At 35.8% G+C, this 23,075-nt stretch overlaps 3 protein-coding genes across 3 annotated transcripts; all 3 read right to left on the bottom strand.

The window, feature by feature from the left end:
- Positions 1 to 5,233: 5,233 nt before the first annotated feature.
- On the bottom strand, positions 5,234 to 6,130 carry LOC103330713 (N-terminal acetyltransferase A complex catalytic subunit NAA10). Its single transcript, XM_008233320.2, has one exon. The coding sequence runs from the start codon at positions 6,045 to 6,047 to the stop codon at positions 5,406 to 5,408; it is 642 nt and encodes a 213-aa protein (XP_008231542.1). The 5' UTR covers positions 6,048 to 6,130; the 3' UTR covers positions 5,234 to 5,405.
- Positions 6,131 to 6,762: 632 nt separating this feature from the next.
- LOC103330714 (F-box/WD-40 repeat-containing protein At3g52030) lies at positions 6,763 to 12,256 on the bottom strand. The gene is made up of 9 exons (XM_008233321.2): positions 11,888 to 12,256; positions 11,588 to 11,794; positions 10,926 to 10,980; positions 10,030 to 10,128; positions 9,449 to 9,552; positions 8,957 to 9,046; positions 8,540 to 8,679; positions 7,907 to 7,991; positions 6,763 to 7,302 (listed from the first exon to the last, which is right to left on the bottom strand). Exons 1-9 carry the CDS (start codon positions 12,046 to 12,048, stop codon positions 6,948 to 6,950), a joined length of 1,296 nt encoding a protein of 431 aa, XP_008231543.2. The 5' UTR covers positions 12,049 to 12,256; the 3' UTR covers positions 6,763 to 6,947.
- A 3,681-nt stretch (positions 12,257 to 15,937) lies between these two features.
- Positions 15,938 to 22,783, bottom strand: LOC103330715 (serine carboxypeptidase-like 40). The gene is made up of 7 exons (XM_089053627.1): positions 22,237 to 22,783; positions 21,396 to 21,503; positions 21,021 to 21,295; positions 16,909 to 17,169; positions 16,601 to 16,812; positions 16,373 to 16,478; positions 15,938 to 16,237 (listed from the first exon to the last, which is right to left on the bottom strand). The coding sequence occupies exons 1-7, from the start codon at positions 22,616 to 22,618 to the stop codon at positions 16,079 to 16,081; spliced, it is 1,503 nt and encodes a 500-aa protein (XP_088909753.1). The 5' UTR covers positions 22,619 to 22,783; the 3' UTR covers positions 15,938 to 16,078.
- Positions 22,784 to 23,075: the final 292 nt, after the last annotated feature.

Below are 23,075 nucleotides of genomic sequence, written 5' to 3'. Positions count from 1 at the left end.
CATGATTCTTGGGCTGATCACATATTCTTTTAGTGGTAAAAGTTCTTTTGAATATAAACCAACCAAAAAAAACATGATTGTCTGGTTCTGGTGGCAAGCATTGTTGCCTGTAGGGAAGAGCCATGATTAAAAATATTGTTGACGTTCAAACCCAAACAAAAAAGCAATGATAAAGTTGAAAGCGTAAAACATTAACTCTTTGAATACAAGCGATGTTTTGAATTATAAAGACACTACCAAGATGTTATGGGTTCGAATTTGAGATTAATAATTTGCAAATCAAGACCTTTTTTCAGTAGGCTAGACCCGTTGGAACTAAATTATTTGTTTATCAAGCTTTATAGCCTTTTCTTTAAAAAAAAAAAAGAAAAAAAGAAAGAAGCTTTATAGCTGTGATTCCAGATATTAAGAATATAATTTAGCTGTTCATTTTTGGTTTCATGAAAAAGAAACCAACTCATTAATATAATTTCCCTCTAACCTTGTAACAATTGCTAATAAATAAGATAAAAGATTCGTACCCTTTTTTGGCAATAAAAAATTCCTCATTTGTTTGCTTGTAGGGTGGGTAGGTCCAATCTACCTTTGCTCGTTACCTTTTTTCTTTTCCATCATAAAAGAAAATGGTTCATAAACTAAACTTATTATCACGTGTGACATATATAACGTAAAGTAAGAGAATTTGTACAAAGCAATAAATATTTTGCCATTTGGCATTGCATGCAGTTGTAACTAAACAACTTGTTTAGAATGTCATCCATACGTCATCCACGTCTCACCTAGTGAAAAAGAGTCTTGATTGGTAAATTAGTGATCTCAAGTTCAAATTCCATAACATCTTAATTATATGTGTGAGAAGCACCCTCCCATCTAGTTTAGACTATCGCTTGTATTAAAAAAAAATGAATAGCAGCCTTACAACATGGAGGCAATGATTTGCCGTTGGGACAAATTTTTGACGATGTTCGATGTCTTCTACAGCATGTTCCTGATTATTTATTTCAATTTGTTCCAAGAGAAGTCAATAATGTGGCACATACATTGGCAAAGTTCGAATTGTTTAAGGAGATTTATTTGACTTGGCTAGAGGTGGCTCTGATTTTATTCAGGAAGTCCTATTAGTTGTTTCTATTGATCTGAGTCAGGCTTCATGCCCCCAGTTGTATTTCTTGATTTCAATAACTGAGTCCTTGTGCTGTGGAGGCTTTATCTCAAAAAAGAAAAAGAAAAAGAAAAAGAAAAAAGAAATAGATCGAGTCATTTTCAACTTTATCTTTGTGAGCTTGTACGAGTTGTAATATTTGTTTTTGGCATAAAGCATGTTTTTTACTTATAATTTGGTGTAATTGCGTAGGCGTAGCCAACCAAGCACAACCACTTTGCCATTAGTGTTAAAGCACCGTATAGCCTCGGTAGCCTTTGCTTGTGTCAAAAATGTCAAGGGGAAATATGATACGACAAGCACCAACTTGGGCATTATACAGAGTTTGAGTTTTAAACGCCAACTTAGAATAAGAAGCTTCCTTATATTATTATTTGGGACAGTCTTGTTACCCGTGTTTATCTAATAATTTGTATGTTTGAGCTTCCTTATTGGGTTGCTTGGTTTTGTTGTATTTATGCCATCCTCTTTTTGGATGAGTTTTCGGAATCATTCGACCCAAAAAAAAGAAAGAAAAAAAAAAAAAAAGCTTTCTTGTACGGTCCAAGGATTTGGAGTTGGATTTAGATTGAAATCTTTAACCTATGCATTTAAAATTTGAGATATTTAGTCTTATATCCATTCTTAGCACTAACAATATAGATAAATTCTACATCATTTAATTTCTATAAACAAACCCAAAAAAATTCATAAAATGACAGCTAGCATTATTGAATTTAATTTTAATTATTAAATTACTTTGATACCCTATTGAGTATTTTGATTTTTTTTAATGAAGTTTTGGGGTTGGATTTGTTTTAAGAAATTGATGACAGTTTTATAATTTGTAAGACGTTAAAAGCCTCCTTGTTCTATTGTAAGTGGACTTTGGATGTGTTTTTAAAGTCCATTTCCCATATGATATTTTTATAATTTGAGCCCCTATATTGGATATAATAGTGAATCTCCCTTTAAATTTATAGATTTCAAATCTAACTGTTTGGATGAAATATTTTGGGATATTTGTTGAAATGTCACTTGAACTTATATTAGTTTCAATTTGTCACTGAAAAATAATTTAAGTGAAATGTCACAATTTTCAAAATCCATGATTTGTCACCGAGTTTAACATCATCTGATTTTCCATCTATTTTCAAGGGTATTTTAGTATTTTCATTTTCAAGGATATTTTAAAATGGAAAAATTATTATTAAAAATAAAGCTTAAATGTAAAAATATCTGGGGATTAAATGTGAAAAGATATATAATTTTTATAATTTTCAAGGGTCTTTTCATAATTTTTTTATAATGATTTTTCCATTTTTAAAATACTCTTGAAAATTAAAAGACTAAAATACCCTTGAAAATAGTTAGAAAATTGGATGATGTTAAAGTGAGGTGACAAATCATAGATTTTGAAAAATTCAAGTAACATTTCACTTAAATTTTTTTTTAGATGACAAATTGAAACTAAGGTATAAGTTTTTTTTTTTGTCCAACTAAGGTATAAGTTCATGTGACATTTCAATGAATATCTCAAATATTTTATACCAACAATTTTAGTTCAGGAGACAGAAGGGGAGACAGAAGGAAAGGCATACGTGAAAAATAAAAAAAAAAATTCGAATCCTTCCAAACTCCTAATTTCATATGTTATTTCAAATTCTTATTTTCGAGCCTGTGAAATCTTAAGTGAATTTGGATTATATCCATAAACACTTTAAAGTTTTTCTACCAAACTATATCATAAGCGGTTTTGATACATATATTGACCAAAATTTAAAAGAACACATGATAAAAAATTCCGCCATTTCAGAGTATTTTAATATTAATTATGTAATATTTTTAACGCGTTGTATAATTTTTCAAAAATATGTCAACAATATATACAACACATGGATTCTCCAAAAGTTGCAAAAGAAATACATTAAACATGAAGAATACGCACACTTGCACAGTACAATTGATGTTAAAATGCGTGTTTATCATATCTTTGCAAAGTGTACAGAAAACGCAAGGTATGTTTTAAAAATACGTACATACATTTATAATACATGTACCATACGCAAATATACTAACTAGGTTGACAAATGTCTGGGCTTATAAAGCACATGCCAGCTTGAATCACACAGATGTCGCTGCACATGAAACGTAAAGCTACTCAGTGTACTCATCCTAGCAGTCTTAGAAAAAAAGAGAGCACATCACTACATCAGAAGGGGCCGAACCAGGTGGGAATTTCGACCTTCTACTGCTTTGCTCTAGCCTTAAGTCTAGAGCAAGAAGATTACAAATGCCTCTTTATACAATCGTTCCAGCAGAAACATGTTTGGGAGAAAAAAAAGGGGAGGGGTTGGCAGTTGTATACTCCAGAGTGGCAAAAGAGGATGCCATCAACCAAACAAAATGGCATCCCATTCTCATACAACTTCTGGTCTTATACTATACCAAGTTAATCTGTGCTCTTAAAAAACATGCAGACTAGGTAGAATTCAAATGGATGAACAAACACAGAAAAAGCAGTCCAAGTCTGAAAGGCCACTCTCAATGAATATATCACATGGCTGTATATATAATTCTACATATGAATAGCATGCCTATCGCGAAAAGAAAATAGGGGTGGGAATCAAATGGCTAGTAGTAGAGAAATTCAAGGCCAGGGCAAGGCTGAAAATTAAGTATGGTTTTCTTAATCGGTTTGCTAGTATATAACAAATTCTGCAACCGACAAGCTATTTAGACTATAGATTAAAGTGCCGATAAGTTAAATTGAAAGGTAGAAGAAAATTTTCATACCCATATAATTTAATAAAAGAAAAAAACAATGTAGAATCAAAGAAAGAAACCTACAATGCTAGTTAAACCAAATACATTAATTCCTAATCACAATATCCAAACCTTCACCAGATAACTAGACCCAACTTACATCACTGACAAGGTTGACTTTTCACACTACAACATCATATTGTTTTCTGCATGTTCTCTTTTTCAAGAAGTGAACTTGATGCTTTAGCAAACTCCTAAGAAACCGCAAATAGTGTAAGAAATTGATTAGCAAATGCTCATTGGTTGCCCATTCTTGCCACACTATTGCATATCAAAGCTTTTGTTCAGTGCATGGATAAAAGCTTCCATTCCATTTCCTTGTAATTTTCTATCATTAATGTATTATAAATGTTGTAACTTTTTTTGCCTATACTTTGCTGGATCCATGGTCATTCAACACCTTGGAATGCCTAAAGAAATTCAATACCCGTTGTGCACCAGCATGCTAATACAACTCATGTGTCAAAGCAGGTTAAAATTCCAAACATTAAACAAACAAATGAATTAGGAGCCTGAAAGGGAGCAAGATGCTGCTACAAAGAACAATTGCCAAAAACAGAGAAACTTTCATTTCTAACAGCTTATGATTAAAAGCATTGGCAATGAGAAAAAAAAAAAGATCTCCAATCAAACAGGCAAACTACGTAGGTCAACTTAAATCATCTAACTTAATTTCAGAGACATGCTCACCTTAAAAAATGCTACTGTTAGTCATTCTCAATATATCATTAATCCCTATATGTCTGATGTTGACACGTGCATCAAATAAACCTCTCTTGTATACAATGATGTGCTTCTCTCATGACAAAGTAGTCACTTGCACATTCCTACTTGAAATATATACATATAAAAAAAGAGTCGCCCATAATCCAGCCAGAAAATTGCCTTTGGGCACAAAGACAGCTCCTCCCCATTTAAGAACAAGCCTGTAATCTCGTGGGAGTGTGGCTTGCTGAATTACCAAGCAAATAAAACAAACCTAGCCAGCTCTCCTATTCTATTTCAGTATCATTTGTAAACTCTGCTTCTAATATAATTCAGTACTATTGACCAAAATAAAATCAGTACTAATTGTTAAGGAGCATCAGGCACCCATCATCAAACAGAACAAACACACATCAACAATATAAATCTCTTATCAACGCACAATCATGCTTCTGAATCAGTAATGCATTCATAAACTAAATTATCAGGGTAACTACTAGCAGACAACATAAACAAAAGACCCTGACACAATAAACAGCAAATAAACAAAATATGACAACATAAACCACTCAAATCAGAGTATGTATTTAAACGTCAACACCTTAATACAAATACCATATAAGTTCTGAACCCTCAAATGCATTTTCCAAGTTGCAGTAAGCATCAAAACCATAGATTAAGTAAAACAATAGAAAATACACTTTCCCCAGTTCCCAATTTACCTCTCTCACTCTCATCCCGCTCTTGCCTCCGCCTTCGCATTCCCTCTCTCCACCTTTTTCGCCTCTGTCTTTTCCGGTTTCACTGCCTCCCCCGAACAACACCCACCACCATGTTCATGATGGTGATGATGGTGATGATGATGCGCATGCCCATGCCCATGACCATGTCCATGACTATGTCCATGTACCTTCTTCCCCTTCAGCTCCTTCCTCATATCATACGCATCTTCCCCATCGGCATAGTACTTAGCTTCAACGTCATGAATCTTATACCCCAAAGTCTCCGTATACAAGTTGAAAGCCGCACGATTGCTCTTCCTCACATGAAGCGAGACGTACTCAGCTGCAAACACCTGTTCCATGGCGTTCTGGGCTGCGCTCATGAGCTTAGTGGCGAGGCCGAGTTTGCGGTGGGTTCGGAGCACGGCGAGCGAGGTGATGTGGCCATGGCACTCGTTGCTCTCCTCTTCCATCTTGGCTAGGACGTAGCCGACGATGCGACCGTTGTAGTCTTCGGCGACGTAGAGGAGCTGAGGCCATGAGAGGATGTGGTAGAGGTAGTATTTCATCTGGTAGTTCTCTGGGAGGCAGAAGAGGTTGCAGGCTTGCATGGCCAGGAGGTCGTCTATGGTGGCCTTGCGTATGCACACCATTTTTGGGGGAGGGTCTAGGGTTAGGATTTTTAGTTTGATTTGATTTTGGGGAAGAAGAAAATCAGAGTGAGGTCAAAGAAATGAATTGAGGGTTCTGAATTTTTAATGAGATTGGCTTCGGGTCGGTGTGAAGGCTTGGGCTCAATCATGGGCTTAATCAAATTACACATGGGCTTAAAGTCTCTAATTTTCCAAAAATGGAAACAAATTCTGCCATTGTTACAAAAACAAACTTTGGGGTTAAAGGACTTTTATTTATTTATTTATTATTAACATGCAAATGTCAATTTTTTTAAAAAACAAATGATAGTCTAAATTAGGGTTTCTCATACGCACAACTAAGATGCCATGAGGGTGAACCTGAGACATCTTCTCGACAAGCCAGTACCCCTTTCTACTGGACTAGCCCCCGTTGACTACAAATTTCATTAGATAAATTCCAACAATACAATATAACAAATACATTTGTAAAAAATTTATATTTACCAGTTCTGCTATCAGAAACAAGAAGGCCACATAAGCAACTTCCATGTTTAATTTAAACGTTTTCTGTTACCTGTTCAATTCTGTAACTGTAGGTAAATTGGACCAACTATTTTTCTCAGGAGCTATATTGAAGACAGGTTTGCATTTTTCAAGAATAAAGTGTTGTAGTTTGTCCAAGAACCAGAAGCTAAAGTATGAATCTGAGAAAAGAAAACAGGGAAATGAGGTCTTGACCATAAACCATAATATAAACAACTGGAAACTGAGCGTATTTCAATGAAATGATCGATAATCATACATGAACTTATATATCTACATTTATCATGAATATCATTATATCCTAGCAAAAACAGAATGGCCTCAGTCAAGAGTCAAGATCAACAACACCTAAGGAAAAGGAGTCGCCCTTCAGCCTCAGTCAAATTTCCAGATTCTGATGTACTTGCTGTTGTGTGTGGTGATAACCTTCTTCATCCCTACAGCCAAGCACGTAATTGGAGGTCGACAGCTTCTGAGAATGCTGTCAATGGTGGTATCTTCTGAAAGCCTTCTTCCCCTCGTTCTTTGTGTAGCCCCAAGTGTGTTTTGTGAACTTGGTGATAAATAACCGTCCAAGATGCATCTTGAAATTACTTCACCTGTGCTCTGATTCAGTAGACGTAGCACACCATCTATTCCACCAACAGCCAAAGTTGATGCATCATTTCTCTGGTGTTGCATTGAATATACACTATTTTGACTCACTCGTGTCTTCCACAAAAGTCCCATCCTGAATTACATAACGGAAGAACATGGTCAATCAACTACAACTGGATTACATCATCTGTTACTGTCAAAAGAGTGAGATCCAAGGGTGGAGGTGGCGCCAACTAGGACAGAAAGAGTCAGGCTGACCCATTTTTGAGGTTTTGTATACTACTTGTATGATTTCAAAACAATCATATAAAAATTATGGATTCTATTAGGAGTAGTTCACTCCGAGAGAACCCTAAATGACTGTAAAGAAAGTGAAGATTCGAAAACCATGAAATGAATGAATTCGTCCCTATTGAGAAGCCGATTACAACGGATGGGCAATACTGACCACATTGACAAAAGCTGAACACGATTCATGAGAGGTACATGAACATCACAAATTGAAAGTTACCTCCCACAATTCTATTACAAATGTTGTTCTGTAAGAAGCTATTAGGCTTGACTTTTCTTTTCAGAGATTTAAAGTAATGCAAACCTAGTATTTAAAATTGTAATGATGTGGAAATATGGAAACAGATAACATAGATTTCATCAGAAATTAGAAAGCTAAAGTATGAAATAGATTTACCCAGGTAAGTTGAGATTCTTTAAATAACATATGAAGTCATATTCCATACCTTAGGTCCCAACAAAGTCCATATCCAGTAGCAGTTCCAGCAAATACTTGGTGAGAGCATGGGTTGAAACATAAAGTCTTTATGCCTGCCATGAAAAGTTTAAACTAGATTTATGCTCTCATGAATATTAACTTACCACTCCATGAAAGAGTATTAATAAAACCCATAAATATATTACTTAGCACATATTACATGTCCCAACAGAGCCAACATTTCCAAACAACTGCAATGAGATCTCTTTCATTTCTCTTTCACATGAATACAATTCATTCAACAAGAACATAAGGGTACAACTAAGACTACATCCAGCAATTATCAAGCACAAACATATGTTAGAGAGTACAATTATGGCTTCTAGTTGATCCCATTTGCAGCCCACAAGTACTCACAAAAAAGAAAACTGAGAGTACTCTATTCATTTATAGTCAATTAATAAGTTCGGGTTTCAACTCTCTTTCTCTCTCTCTCTCTCTAACAAAACAAAAAATAACTCCAGACAGAAGACAAAATTACTGTCCATGTTATGGGCATACAAGGAAGCAAATATTTCAGAAAACAGCAGATATAAGATAACCATAGTTAGAATCTGATTGTACTCCAAAAGTTCTCGGTAGAGCAGGCATAAAAAGTAACCTGAGGAATCTTGTGATCGTAACTTCACTACCCGCTCGCCAGATGAAAGTGCAGATAATGTGACATCGCCAAGAGAAGAACCACTAAGTATCAACTGATCATCACTCAAACATAAGCATTTTACTGGCCCCTCATGTGCCCTACAATCAGGAATCAAAAGAAAATAACATGGAGTCCATAAACCATTGAGCAATATAAATGCATATTACAACAATACTGAGAATTTTAAGCCAGACAGGAAGTTTAATCTAAACTATATATCCCCTTGGCCCCTTTACAGGCAAGAATCTATCTCTCGCTTGAAAATGCATGTCTACAAGTCAAACGGTCTTCTTAAGCCTTATTCATTAGCTCTATTTTTACAGGAAAAACCAAATATAAACACCATTACGAAAATGTATTTCTTGCAGTGGATACCTAATGATTTGAGAACATTTTCTACTGTACATGTCAAATACACGAACTGTCCCATCCTCACAGCCGACCACAGCCTCAGGATCGCAGTAACTGCATTCAGAGAAGAATGTAATATTTGTACACACCAAAAGCAAACTTTCAAATATATATATTCCAAAACAGAAATAATCCAGTAGAGAGAATTTTCACAATATTTTGAAGGACCTTCAGCAAGTAAAGCATCTTGTATAGCATTCGAGTCTATAACAATAATAGTGGCAATACTAGTAACCTAAAACAGAATATAATCAATCAAAATTAGGGAATAGAAGCTCAAAAGTAAAATATTCAGACAATCAAATGCTCAACCATTTGATGAAAGAAAGTAAATAATAAATCTCCAAGTTTAGGTTCTTAGTCTTTACCATGCATATTGCTGCTGATGAAGCAATGCATTTACCACTTACATTTACAACTAAAATTAATGACAGTATTATTATTTTGTCCACATACCGCATGCATAAACCCTTCGAAAAGGTTCCCTCATGCGAGGGAAATATTCTACTTATCCCATTCTGCCTCCATATGCATATACGAGTGCCAACCAAGCCAACAATCTACAGAAAAGTAAGAGGGTTGTATAGATATCAGAAAATTCCCTTAATAAAAGAAAACAACATGCTTTCAATAAGTATAATTAATTGGATGCATTAGCTATTCACATTGAGGATGAGAGGTCAATATTACCATGACGAATCATCCATATCAGTCTAAACTAGAGACGGTAAAAAAAAAAGAAGGGGGAATTATTTCCAAGGAAGCTAGAAGAATTTAGTACGCTCAATGGCATATTTTACAAACACATATACTCTGTCACATAATCGATGTTAATGCTACACTTGCACTTGTACGTTGATCTATTAAATGAAGATGCATACATGACATTCCAATCCTACAAGAACATGTGATCTAGCAAACAACAACAGTCACTGTCTTACATTTTTTTTTGGACTGATATTTGATCTATAACATGGTTGATAGAATTTCAGTACATTTGCTTAAATGAAAAACCAAAAATTAATAGTTCAACTGACCTTGCTCTCATCAAAATCAAAGTCAACTAAACGGAATCTGTCTGGAATGGGATATTCCCCTACACATTTATAGCTCTCCAATGACCAAAGACGCATAACCTAGCACCAATGCCATGCCAAAAAGTCAGAAGAATTACACTGAAAATAAAGCTTGTGAAAGGATAACCACAAAACTATTGACAATTGTGTAGGTTCTGGAGTCTAGTACTACAAGCTATCAAACGGAAAAAGCCACCGAGCAGAACAAGCAAAGGCCAAAGTTGCTCAAAAAGACGTAACCTGTTGAAAGGTATGATAGAGAAAACAGAAAAGGCTAGAAATGCAACAGAGGCCTTGGCTTAAGTGGCTAAGCAGTGAGGGTTGGTATTAAGTGGAAAAGTCTATACATGCAAGTTGAGCTAGTTTGAACTGGCAAAAAAGGACCATTGATTCAATAATACTATTGTCCTCAAACAGAAAAATTATTTCACAGCCAAACTCATTTAGTTTAGATATGGCATTTTTTAATATGACCTTAAGCCAGATTCACCAGCTAAGTAGGGAATACTTGTACAAATGATACATATGTTGGCCAGATACCAATACATATTATTTACATTCTATTGTAACAAGTCCACAAGCATATTCAAAAGCTAATAATAATTCGTAAGGTAACTTACTTCTTGCTTCAAGAACACGTCAGACAGTATACAGTTGAAATATCACCATGAAAAAAATATAGGGAGGACTAGTGGTGTAGGAACTTATAAGTTATGGAGCTTAAAATAATCTAATGTTCCCTTCTTAGTTCTTCTGTGGATCAGAAGTCTGTGCATTTTGATAATTATAAGTTATGGAACTTAAAATAAATTTATACATAAAAGCTAGCTTTGTAAGCTCTGTACAAGGGAAACTACCTTATCACCGACACCAGTAAGAAGCAACCCCATCTTCGTTCGACACTGTTCACCCCTAATAGAGAGCAAGGTTAGAAAAATGATACATCCCCGTAGAGAGCAGCAGGCCTAGGCTTCACATACACAGTAAGACAAATCCCCTCCCTCATCAATCTATGAGCCTACTTACACCCATAGCCAACTAAACCAGACATGTAGCTTGAGAATTTGTTTGATGCCTCAGGTTCAGAATCTTGTAATACCAAATACAGAAATTATAATCTTAATTGTGCTTAAAAATTGAAATATGCGGCGTGAAATATCTCCTGAGGTTTAACAAGCATTAGGGTTCATATTTGTTTGCCGCTCTCAGTTAATGAGACAACTGATTTCTTCATTAAAGGTCTTCACAAGCAATGGTCCGAGTTGTTAAGCTCCAAATTCTTCGATGAACGACCCCTTGATTAACTGCTAGATTGTTTAGGTTATTGACACATCTAAAACCTTCATGTATTGTAATTCTTTTTTGGTCGAATCATGTAAAATGTAAAGCCACAATTATTTAAAAAAAAACTTTACATGAATGAAGAATCACAACAATTCCATCATACCCAACAATAAAATTATAAAAGTAAAGGAAAAAAAAAAGAGGTAAAATTGAATTGTAAAGACAAAGGTAGTACCCAACAGAGTGACCCCTCAAGTGATCAACACGAATTCGACCTTCCTGTAATGCCAGTCTATGACGCTCCACAGCCATCTCCTCCAAATAATCCTTCCAAGATTCCTCAGGACATTCTTTAGACCTACTGCTGGAACCCAAAAGACCCGTCTGCCATTGCTTGCGGTAAAACAATTGGAGCAACTTAGACTTGTTGATAATCGCACTCCTGCATTGAACAAAAACCCATTGCAAATTCACCTTCGAAATTCCGGAAGAACAAGAAGAACAAATAGTTGAAAGAGAGAGTGGGAGAGCGTACCAGGATTTGCATACGACGGAACAACTTGCGAGGTCGAAGCAGTCGAGAAAAGAGAAGACGATGCAAAGGATGTCGTGTTGGAAAGAGCCGACTGTGGTCGGAGCTCTTGCTCTTGAGCTTCTGCGCGGCCTCTTCTTGTCGCCGGCGAGAGAGAGATCCATATGTGGTGGTAAGCTTCCGGGTACAACGCCTGGTTGAATATTATTTTTTTCTGTCTATCTGCTGGTAAAAGTTGTCGAGTTTTAGGTCTATATTTTTCTTCCGGCGAAAAAAGAACGAGAAGGTCTCTGACTCTCTGGTTAGTCTCACTAGTTTGAATAGGATTCGATTAATGTCTTCGAAGGTTGTGTGATAATCAATTAATTTAATTGAAAATGCATCCATATGATATTTTTGGGCAAGATGTTAAGTTTTTAATCGGGTTTTCTATTTAAATCATACACTTCTTTTTGTTCACTCCAACTTCTAATTCAAGTTTTCACAATTTCTAAGAAAATCACACTATTTTCCTAAACTACCTCTAAATACACGCCTAGTAGGAAAAAAAAAAGAAAAAAAACTCATCAACTCACACTCCACAGCTCACTATCAAATGAACCAACAAGCTCTTTTCAATTGTCAATGCGATCTTAATATGGACTATACCAATCAAATGCTTGGAGGTTGGAATGATTATGTCTAATAAAATGTTTACAGATTTGGACCCCTACACAGACCAACATTTATCATTCTTGGCGCACATAACATGGTAAAGAATTTATATCTCTGCCAACAACATGTTTACTGTGGATTTTCAAATCAGTATGAGGAAATGAACAAGTAATTTTTACATGAAGATCATTCGACTGTTGGTAGGATAACCATGCACAACACAAGCACAAGATGGACTGTGCTCATAAAGAAGAACCGCGACTATTATTTTTTTGTAAAATAACAGAGCGATGGGCTCTATTTTTTTGTAACAAATGGCTGTTGGCTATCCTTATATGGCTCTTTATAGATGTACTAGGGTTAAGTATTAAGTTGGATGACTTCTTTTGTGTGTGTGTGTGTGTGTGTGTGTGTGTGTGGTCTTTTTACACAATAATAAAACTTAAAAGCTTATTGATTTAAGTATTGGTGTCAACAAAGAAAAATGTGGGGTTTAAATAGAAAAACTCTTTTTAATCTCAATGTTGGGATCAGAGAATGTTGGGGGTACTCTTTCACAACATTATTGATTTATGTTGATGACATTGTTATCACGGGCAATGACCCTATAGCTATCTCGGCACTCAAGGATTTTTTGCACAGTCATTTTTCGTATTAAAGATCTTGGAGATTTGAAATACTTTCTGAGATTGAGGTATCAAGATCAAAACAAGGCATTTTCTTATCTCAATGCAAGTATGCATTGGAAATTTTGAAGGATGCAAAACTCCTAGGTGCTGCACCTGTTGGTTTTCCTATGGAAAAAGGTCTTAAGCTCTCGGACAAGGATGAATTACTTAAAGATCCAACTCATTATAGAAGACTCGTTGGTTGCTTAATTTATTTGACAATCACAAGGCCAGACATTACTTACTCTATTCATGTCTTAAGCAGGTTTATGCATGCCCCCACGTAAAACTCACTAGGTCAAGGCAATATTATTGTCTTCTTAGAATAACTTGACTTTGCGTGCCTTCTGTGATTCTGATTGGGCAGGTTGTCCTCATACTAGAAGGTCTACTACAGGTTATTGTGTGTTTTTGGGATCTTCTTTAATTTCATGGAAATCTAAGCAATAGAAAATTGTATCTTTATCTTCAGTAGAAGCCGAATATAGATCTATAGTGGCAGCATGTTGTGAGTTGTCTTGGCTTCGATCCCTTCTCAAGGATTTGCACATCCTTCATCTTGAGAGGGAGTATTAGGAAATGAGTTTGTATAATATCGGTTAATATCAATACTATTGTAATTAGGATTTACTTTCCTAGTAGGTTTTCCAGATTGGAGAACTTGTTTCCTTGTACATTAAGGGGTCGTTTGGTACGCTGGACTATCATGGACTAGACTAAACACTAAGATTGTCTTGGATTGACTTTACTTGGCATAAGCTGGATAAGCCTAGTACTGCATTTGGTGTACGATTGGATTAGGACTAAATTTTTTAAATTTTTTAAATTTTAAATTTTAAAAAGAAAGCAAATAAATTTTTATTTTATTTTTACTTCTCTCTCCCTCTGCTCTTTCTTCTTCATCTTCTCTATCTGCGTCTTTTCTTTTTCATCTCTTCTTCTCCCTGGTCTCTCTCCTTCCCTTCTTCTAATTTCTACCCCACCTAAAAACATCATCTAGTTCAGATACTTTGGCTTTGGTGTGGCAAGTAATTTGCAGAAACAAATTTGAGGGAGAGGCAGAAGCTCACACCTAAATCATGGCAGAAATCCACAGCCCACACCAAAATCATCATCCACAAACAAACTTGAGAGAGAGGCAGAAGCATACTCAAATTGATGAAAACCCAAAGATAAATCGTGGAATAGCTTCAATCGCCGTGGTGGTTTGTCGTCGCCTACACCGACGGGCGTCGCCGTCTACCATCTTTGTTGTTGCCTGCCATTGCCATCTGCAACCCATAGTCGGTGGTTGTGATTGCTGTTTGGGTGGTCGGTGGTTGCCGCTAGCGCTTGGGTGGAGTTGGTTGCAGAGCTTTGGTCGGGACTAATAGTCCCTCATTTTCACATGGGTTTAGCTAAGAACACCTAAGAAGGTGTTTTTGGTGGGCTAAGGATTACTAATCCCACTTAATATTAGGACTAGATGACAACAAACATGGGATTAACTTTTAGCCAAGCCAATCCAAGCCAAGGAGGTGTAACAAACAAGCCCCACACTCTTGTATAAACCAATTGTACCTATCAATTAAAACCATTCTCTTCCAATATCAAATTCACAGTTTAGTCTTCCAAATTAAGTCAAATCGTCTCCTTGAGATAAACATAGCCATGTGAAACTGAAAATCATATCAACAATCATTACACCAAAGAATAGAATCAATCATAATCAAAAGTAGCTATCAATGCTCAAATTACCACACTCATGCCCTTATCTTTTTTTTTTTTTTTTTTTTGGTGTGGAGAAACTATAGGCTTTCTAACTAAGAGTACAAACTGATAACCATCAAAATGAGATAAAGCTTGAAAATACCAATCCATAACAATACAAATAAAAAACACTCTCACAAAAGAAAGGTAAAAAGGTCTCAGAGAAGGGATGAAAAACTTTTTAAGTTTTAGTCATCCCCCTGCATCTATGGTGAGCCAATCTTCAACATTAAGTTTTAGTCATCAACCTCTTATAGATAATTTCCATTCTTCCTCTAAGTTAGGCAGCATATCCATATTATGTCTTGAATGCACATGAAATATAGGCATTTGACTAGTCTAGTCTAGTCTAATCTAATCTAGTCCTCCCTATCAAACATTGTGTAACTAAAGAAATAATCAAGCCTAATTTGTAAAAAAGTTTATGTCAAACATGCATGATCAACACTTGGAACCAATAAAAGAGAGTATCCCGAATTAGTTATGCACACGTCCAGAAAAGCTACAATATGCAATTATGGTGGAGCCATGTAGCGACTAAAGGGGTTCCAGATCCCTTCTCAACTCTTTACTCTCTCTCTCTCTCTCTCTTCCCTTTATTTTTTCTTCTTCCCTGCCATTTCAGTCTCCTTCTCTCTCTTTCTCTCTCTTGTAAATAATTTAATGTTGTGTTTATTAATTGAATTGGATATTGAAGGAGGATCAAAGGTTTTATATATACAACAATCATAGCATGTTGTGTAAAATCTGTAATTTAAAAGTTTATTTCTTGATTTTTACTTTAGGGGATATTGGTTTAGAAAAATAATGCGCAGAATCTCTACTAGAACTTTGCAGTGTTTATGCTCTCATTCCCTTCAATTTTTATATTTCGCAAGCCCTCCAACATCAATTTCTGGCTTCGCCACTTATAGATAGTTTGGGCATTTTGGACTAACTATACAGCTTATTACAAGACAATCTTTAGGGGGTAGGGGTTCAATTGAAAAGCAATTGTTATGAACTTTTATTAATCAATGAATATAAATTACAACTAGAAGAGCGTGAAATCAAGTGACCTTGTGTGGACTAAAAAATTAATAACAAGGTATGACATTCTGATTGCGAGAAATATTTAAAGAAATTAAGTATGTCTTGTAGTATTAGGGAGTGGTGTGCCATCAAGGAAGTGCTTGATGAGGGAAAGTCCTCTTGCAGGCTGATAGCTTGGCACTTGATGCCCTGCCCCTCTCACTGTAGCAAATGTTAGCTCTCCTTCATACACTTGTGTGTAACCACCAACCTGTTGCACAAGACAAATATATATATATATATATATATATATGAATAAAACATCCAAAATAATTAACGCCAAAGACTTTCAAAGACGTGGTTTTGAAAATCCGAAGACAAAAAAGATGGGGAAATGAGAAGCTACCTCTCCACCAAGAAACCAAGCATGCCATTCAGTCTTTACTGGAAGATTCAGCTTTTCAATAGAATATTTTGTTGAAGTGACTGGTACCACTCCATCTATGTCTCCACTGCATTCATTATTTCCATAAGAATGAGCTGGTATTAGCTTTAGAGTTCAAATACTGAAACTCCAGAGAAGCAAATTACAAGTTTAAGATGAAGAAGAAGAAGAAGAGTATCAAAATTTCACCTAAAAATCCACACTCGAACATCATTAGCCAGGAACTCTTTTAAAAGGGGCACTACGGTCGATGCACTATCGGCCCAGTTTGTGATAACATCACTGCATGGTTCCCAGTCATGTGTGAGTTTAGTAACATTGGCATGGAGAGCTTGTTGAACGTGTGGCCGGTTAAAATAAGCATAAGCATGGTACTCGCTGCACGGGTCGAATTCAAATATCTGCAGCTCGGCAGTTCAACACAACAAAATGTTTTGAAAACAGCAGATGGTAAATACCTACATGCAGTATAATTAAGGGCGTTGTTTTTAACTTACTGAAGCCTTTTTGGGTTTTGCAGTGAGGTTGGAGGAAACGCATGAGGAGGCATAGATGTTGTAAATGTCAATGTGATAGGTATCCTTGGCTGCAGCATCAGCGGCATCAATGCATTCCTTAGGCTGCTTTGTGGCATTGGGTGAAAAATCACAATATTTGTTGATTTTGTTTGCAGTTTGATCCGAAATGAGGGCGTGGCTTGCTAAGTAGTCGTACATTCCTCTTGAATCAGTTTCATAGTTAATCACTGCATTTCCAATCTGGATCATGCGCCAAGTAAATTTTTACTTACCCAAGAAGGGTGACAATTTGAAGTGAAAAAAGAAGAAGGGAAAACAGAACATTATTTTATTCTTAATACTACACAAACCAAATATGGGAATAAAAAAAATTGACATTAAATGACCCTCATTTCTTAGTGTTCTAAAAATCAGTGAATGAACATCTTCCATTCTTCTGAGATTAAAAAATGAGAGTTTCATTACGAGAACGAAACTAGAGACCCATAAACAATAGTGGATTTCTTACACAACATTGTACGAGCCCGACACACACCTCCCAACATGCAGAACTTTTTTGTTTCTTTACCCAATTTATGGACTTATACTCAACTATATTCCACTTGATGCTTTCATTACAACATACAATAAGCAAATTTTATGAGAAACAAAGAGTAAAAGATATATGATGACAAATAGGAACGTATTTTGCTCCACCAAATGTGGGCATTTAGCCACTTGCTAGAGGGACCAATGTAAAGCATTTTCCCAAGACCTTTACAATTACAACTTTCACTATGACAGGACCCAATTCAAATTCCACTTTGGAATCTGTGTCGAATCCTGTGCGTGTCCGACACTTAGTAGGTGCTGGGCACACTTGACCAAATTGCTCTTCTAACTAAGACTCAAAATTATTTTAAAGTTTGACTTCTACCGAAAATTCGGCAGAGCCTCCCCTATAAATTGCTCGTTTCCCAAAATTTACACATGTACAGAAAGCAATTCATATATCCAGAAATGTTTAGCATGCATTAGACAAATAACTTTAAATAGTTTCAGACCTCTTTATACCAAATAAATCATTTTGTTGTTTGAAACTGGTCTTTACTCTTAGAACAACATGAATATATTATCAAGTTCCAATATAACTTAACCAAACAAATTTTCAACAACTGATCTTGTGGCTGCAACTAGTAACTCTAGGTTGCCTACATACCCTTACTAAGGAATCAAGCCATATATAATTCTTTCACTTTTCACATTTGCACTTGTATATCTTCATCAATTGTTATTTTTCAATGAAATTTGCAAATCAATCCATTGAAACTCAAGCAAGGGCTGTTGATTTCAAAAAAATCTTCCACTCATCCCATGCGTGCATATACAAATATATATATATATATAAATAAACTTATTACAGATAAGTAGGAAAACAAGGAAATTATTACAATAGATTTGACCACATGAAACCTTAACATCAATATTAATAATTTAAATAAAACATGTTTCCCTCTTTCACATTTAAAAACAAATTCATCACTTAAAAAAATAATTGTGAATTATATAAAATCCTTAAAACTTAGAAAACTCTCAATCCTTGTCTCATAAGTTGGAAAACATATATTAAAAACTTCACCAATAAGTACCAAGATAAAAGTATCAATTTTAGTTTAAAATATCTCAAAACTCAAATACTCTCCATCTAGGCGTACCTCTATTCATAACCCGTCAATTCCACTAATATTCCAAAAATTCCAATAATGTTCCGTAAATTCCATCATTTTATATTTATTCCCACATTATACCATCAATTCCAATGTGTCACATAAGCTACACATCCTCACAGGCATAAGCTACACATCCTCACAGGCCTCAGAAACACAAAGTCAACTCGAGCCGCATTCCTCGCAAGACTCAGGGGACACTTAGTCAACTTGAGCCGCATTCCTCCTTCCTCATGATCCAGATATCCCTAAGACTCGTGGGGCATTATCATAAATGACTAAACTGTTCCAAAGGCAATTTTTTTTTGGGGTTGGGGGTTGGGGGGGAGGGGGGGTTAGGTACTCTTATAGTGGGTTTGAAAACCATACTCCGAAACTCATCATAAAATTTCTCTTATTCCACAAATCCATTTTTCAAATCTTTTCTCAACTTTCCAAAAATCAGTTCTCAACTACATTTGAATTTGCACCACATACTATTGAGAACTAGTGTCCATAATTCATCATTTTCAAATCACTGAGTATATATGTTAAATATAGACATATACTTAGATATTTAATTAATTTACTAGTCACTCCAAAATCCGATTAATAAGCCATTCACAACTTTACACAATCAAACATAATATAATATTCTTAGAAAGTATAAGCGATTACATAGTAACTCATAAACATTTAAATAATCCAATATCACTCAGTCATATACTTTAATAATAATCATAATAATAATAAATATATAAATAATAACCCCTAGAGATCCCATAACTTCCAATATTGCATTCGAATACCAAAATAACACCCAGAATACCAAAGCGAGACTCCATCAAAATCCGCCACTAATACTATAACATAATCTCATAATCCAAATATAATCAAAATAAATCACATAATAGTCAAGCATTAATAATATCGTTCTTGAACTTCTTGAAGGATGAAACCACCTCGGAAGACTCTCGGTCATCCGAGGGATCAAACTTCCCATAATGGTCAATGGACCCACGGGGCCCATGACCTCCGATTTCCGATCTGAAAGTTTCTACAGGTTAAACCAAGTCTACAAAACACGTTATGCAAGTTTAATCTCGATCGAGTAGTCGGATTGCTTGAGATCGCACTATCGGACAGTTACCATTTATCCTAAATTTTGAATTATTGAATCGAAGCATTCGGGACTCTGATTCACGATTCACGAATTCCCACACGATCCTATAAATTCATAGATCAACATATTTGAAAATGAAGTCTATCTAACTGTCCGAGCATATCGAACTAGGATAACGCTCAATATGAGATATCCGATCGACAGTCAAACGATAACCAAATTGAAATCCGAGCATACCGTTGTGCTCGGGATGACATGATGATTATTTTTGGACTAAAAGAGTCACCCAAATAGTGCCCACGAGCAGCCACACGCAGCAGCGGGGAGTGGTGCCCAAAGAAATTTCGACGACCAGAAAGCCTCTAAACCGCTGGTCAAGACCTATACCTACGTGACCTGGACAATGAATGGAGCAATTTTTGTTCTTGGACCATGGCCATAAAGTGGCTGGAGATGCCCGGAATTAAGAGCTGAAAACTGGCTGAAAATTTAAGCGATAAAACGAGTTCCAAAACGCAAAAATCGATCCTAATCAACCCAACCATCAACTAGAACACATTGAGAGGATGAAAAAGTATACCTGAATTGACAATTTTGGTAGCCAGAATCGTCGGAAACGATGACGGAAAGTTTTGACAAAAATCGGAAATTTATCGAGCTACCGTCGGCGAAGGAGTGGCTAGGCTCATCGGAGAAGGGGTGGAACAGGTGGAGGAGGTCGAGATGGTTCTAACGCAAGTGGTCTCGTGGCCAACGTTGGCTGGAGGGAGGAGATGTCACCGGCCAAAGATCGGTGACTATTTTGGTCATGAGAGAGAGAGGCTACGGGAGGGAGAGAGAGAATTGAGGGAGAAAAGAAAGAAAAAAAAAATCTGAGTTTCAAAAAGGGTAATGATTTCCCCACTCTTAAAAAAAAAAACTTCAAAAAATATTTACGGTTATGTCATTGAGCTTCCGTAGATTATAATTTCTTTGTTATAACTCCAATTTGAGCCTACTACGTGTTTACGGACTCATCTCGATGTGCTCTACACAACGATACTACTACAATCCCCAAATTCTTTTCCAAATAAAAAGTCAAATTTTAAACCCATTAAAATATTCTCGAGATAAAATTATATTTTATTTAAATACTTTAATAATTAAATATTAATTTAGAATCAGTTATTACACACTAACTACCAAGAATCCAAGAACATAGTACCAAATAGAGTCTAAATTCCAATTATTATTAGCAATAGATTTTTACTTCACAATAGAGAGAGAAAGAGAGAAAGAATTACCATTATGCCCTTGAGGTTGATAATTGTCTTGTTAGCCCTCTTATTATGGTAAAGAATAGTGTGTGCAAGTTGAGGTACATAATGCCCTGCATAGCTTTCACCAGAAATATAGAACTCTCTGTCCTTGTGTTCTGGAAATCTCTCCAACCAATTCACCAAAAACACATAATTATCTGCAGCTGTTCTTCTATCCCCGTTGGCATCATAATCAGATGTTTTATTTGAGTAAGAAAATCCCACACCGGCAGGGGACTCAAGGAACAAAACATTAGCAGCTGAAAAAAATACAAAAAAGAAAAAGAAAAAAAGAAGAAGATCAATTTCTTTAAGCATTGAAAATCATACTTTAGTCCCTTTTAATTGTGTTAGATTTACCACAGTTCCATGAAAATCTGTTTTGGTAAAGTGTTTTTCCATCGCTGTGGATTCGGAACGGTCCAAGCTCTAGCATTGCTCCATAGGCAAGAGAAGAACATCCAGGTCCTGTGAAGACATTAAGTCATTGCAACGTTTAAATTATAGACATACAGGTAATATAATTATTAAATTGTCATCAAACTAATAGATAATGTCACTGGAAGTTATAGTCTTCACACACACTTTCTCTACCAAAACAAGTAGATTCATTATATTAATGATAAATAATTGAGCTACATATTATCAACCAAGAACTTTCTCAACGTTGAATTTTAAATCCTTGTATATTTCCCTGCTTAAAAATATACGGCTACAGCTTGAGGGCCGGGATATCATCCACAAGAGTGAATTCTGGGATTTGTTATCCCAGCCATTCCTCAAATTAAAGAGGGCGGCAGGAAGCCACCTGGGGAATGTGAATGAAAGTTGAAATGTTTCTAACAATGACAAATTTAAAATAATGAGTAATGGTAATTAATTATTGTGAAAGAAAAAATGAAAGGAGGGAAGTTTGTCCGTCGTGCATGAATCATTGTCTGCGATTGCTGGATGCAAATCCTAGCGTAAATTACAAATAAAAGAGATTCATTTATTTTGTTCGCATTTTAATGGGATGTATTTTCATCCCTTTAAATACCCAAAAAACTAAAAACAATAGAATTAAAGGAAAGAATGTATGAACGGACAAAGAGGAAATGACAATCAACCACACATAATTTTCCTAGTAGTGACAAATTATACCAGCATCATTGAGCTGGTGACGTTGACTGCATTGCAAGAGTATAGGAAAGTAATTTACCTCCATTGAGCCATAGAAGAAGAGGTGAGGAATCCTTAGCCTTCTCTGCTTCAGCAAAATAGTAAAAGAGTGCACGACCTGCTTCTTTATCCACGGTAACATACCCACCATACTGAGAGAAATTCACATGGGGTTGTCCAGGCAAGATATCAATCCTGTCCTTCTCCTTCAACCCCTCCTGAGGATGAATTTTGGCTCCATTGGCGTGAAGAATTGCCTCGAATTGGCTCGTGTCGATGCCCGCGCCTTCCTTCAACTTGGACTTGTAAAGTTGAGCAAGTGCTTGTGATTGCTTGTTCCCAAGGATTTGAACTATGAAGCAAGAAAGAATGAGAACTAAGAAAAGAAGTAAACAAGGCTTGTTTTGCATTTTGACAGTCATATGAAATAAGGAGAGAAAAAGAGATGTATGAATTCGGGAGATCAGAGGCCTTGGATTTTTAGGTTTGGATGCAAAGAAGGAATGATTGTTCTAAGAAATCTCCACGAAAGGCTATGAGAGGTGACTCAGTCTTATATGACAAGAGAGAGGGACCAGATGGTTGTGAAGACTTTGTATGTTCTTAGTCACCCGTCATGTTATGCCATGTGAGTTGTGTTTAGGGAGTGCTTTGGTAATTTACTAACACATGCATTTTAATTTTTATAAAATGAAATGATCCAACCTGACAAAGGAAATGAGTAACAAATAATTTAATACATTCTCATCCTCATATTCATGTTCCCACAAAAGTTTCTCTTATCTCTTATGATCCTCCTTTGATTTTTGGTTCATATCCTTGTTATCTGAGTTTCCCTTTTCCCATCCATAATTGTTTAATAAGAATATCCACTCATAA

Source organism: Prunus mume, linkage group LG5 (assembly GCF_029339155.1).
Source record: "Prunus mume cultivar Tortuosa linkage group LG5, ASM2933915v1, whole genome shotgun sequence".
Classification (NCBI taxonomy): domain Eukaryota; kingdom Viridiplantae; phylum Streptophyta; class Magnoliopsida; order Rosales; family Rosaceae; genus Prunus; species Prunus mume.
Note: the sequence above shows the minus strand (reverse complement) of the source record. Positions and strands in the feature narration are given on the sequence as shown.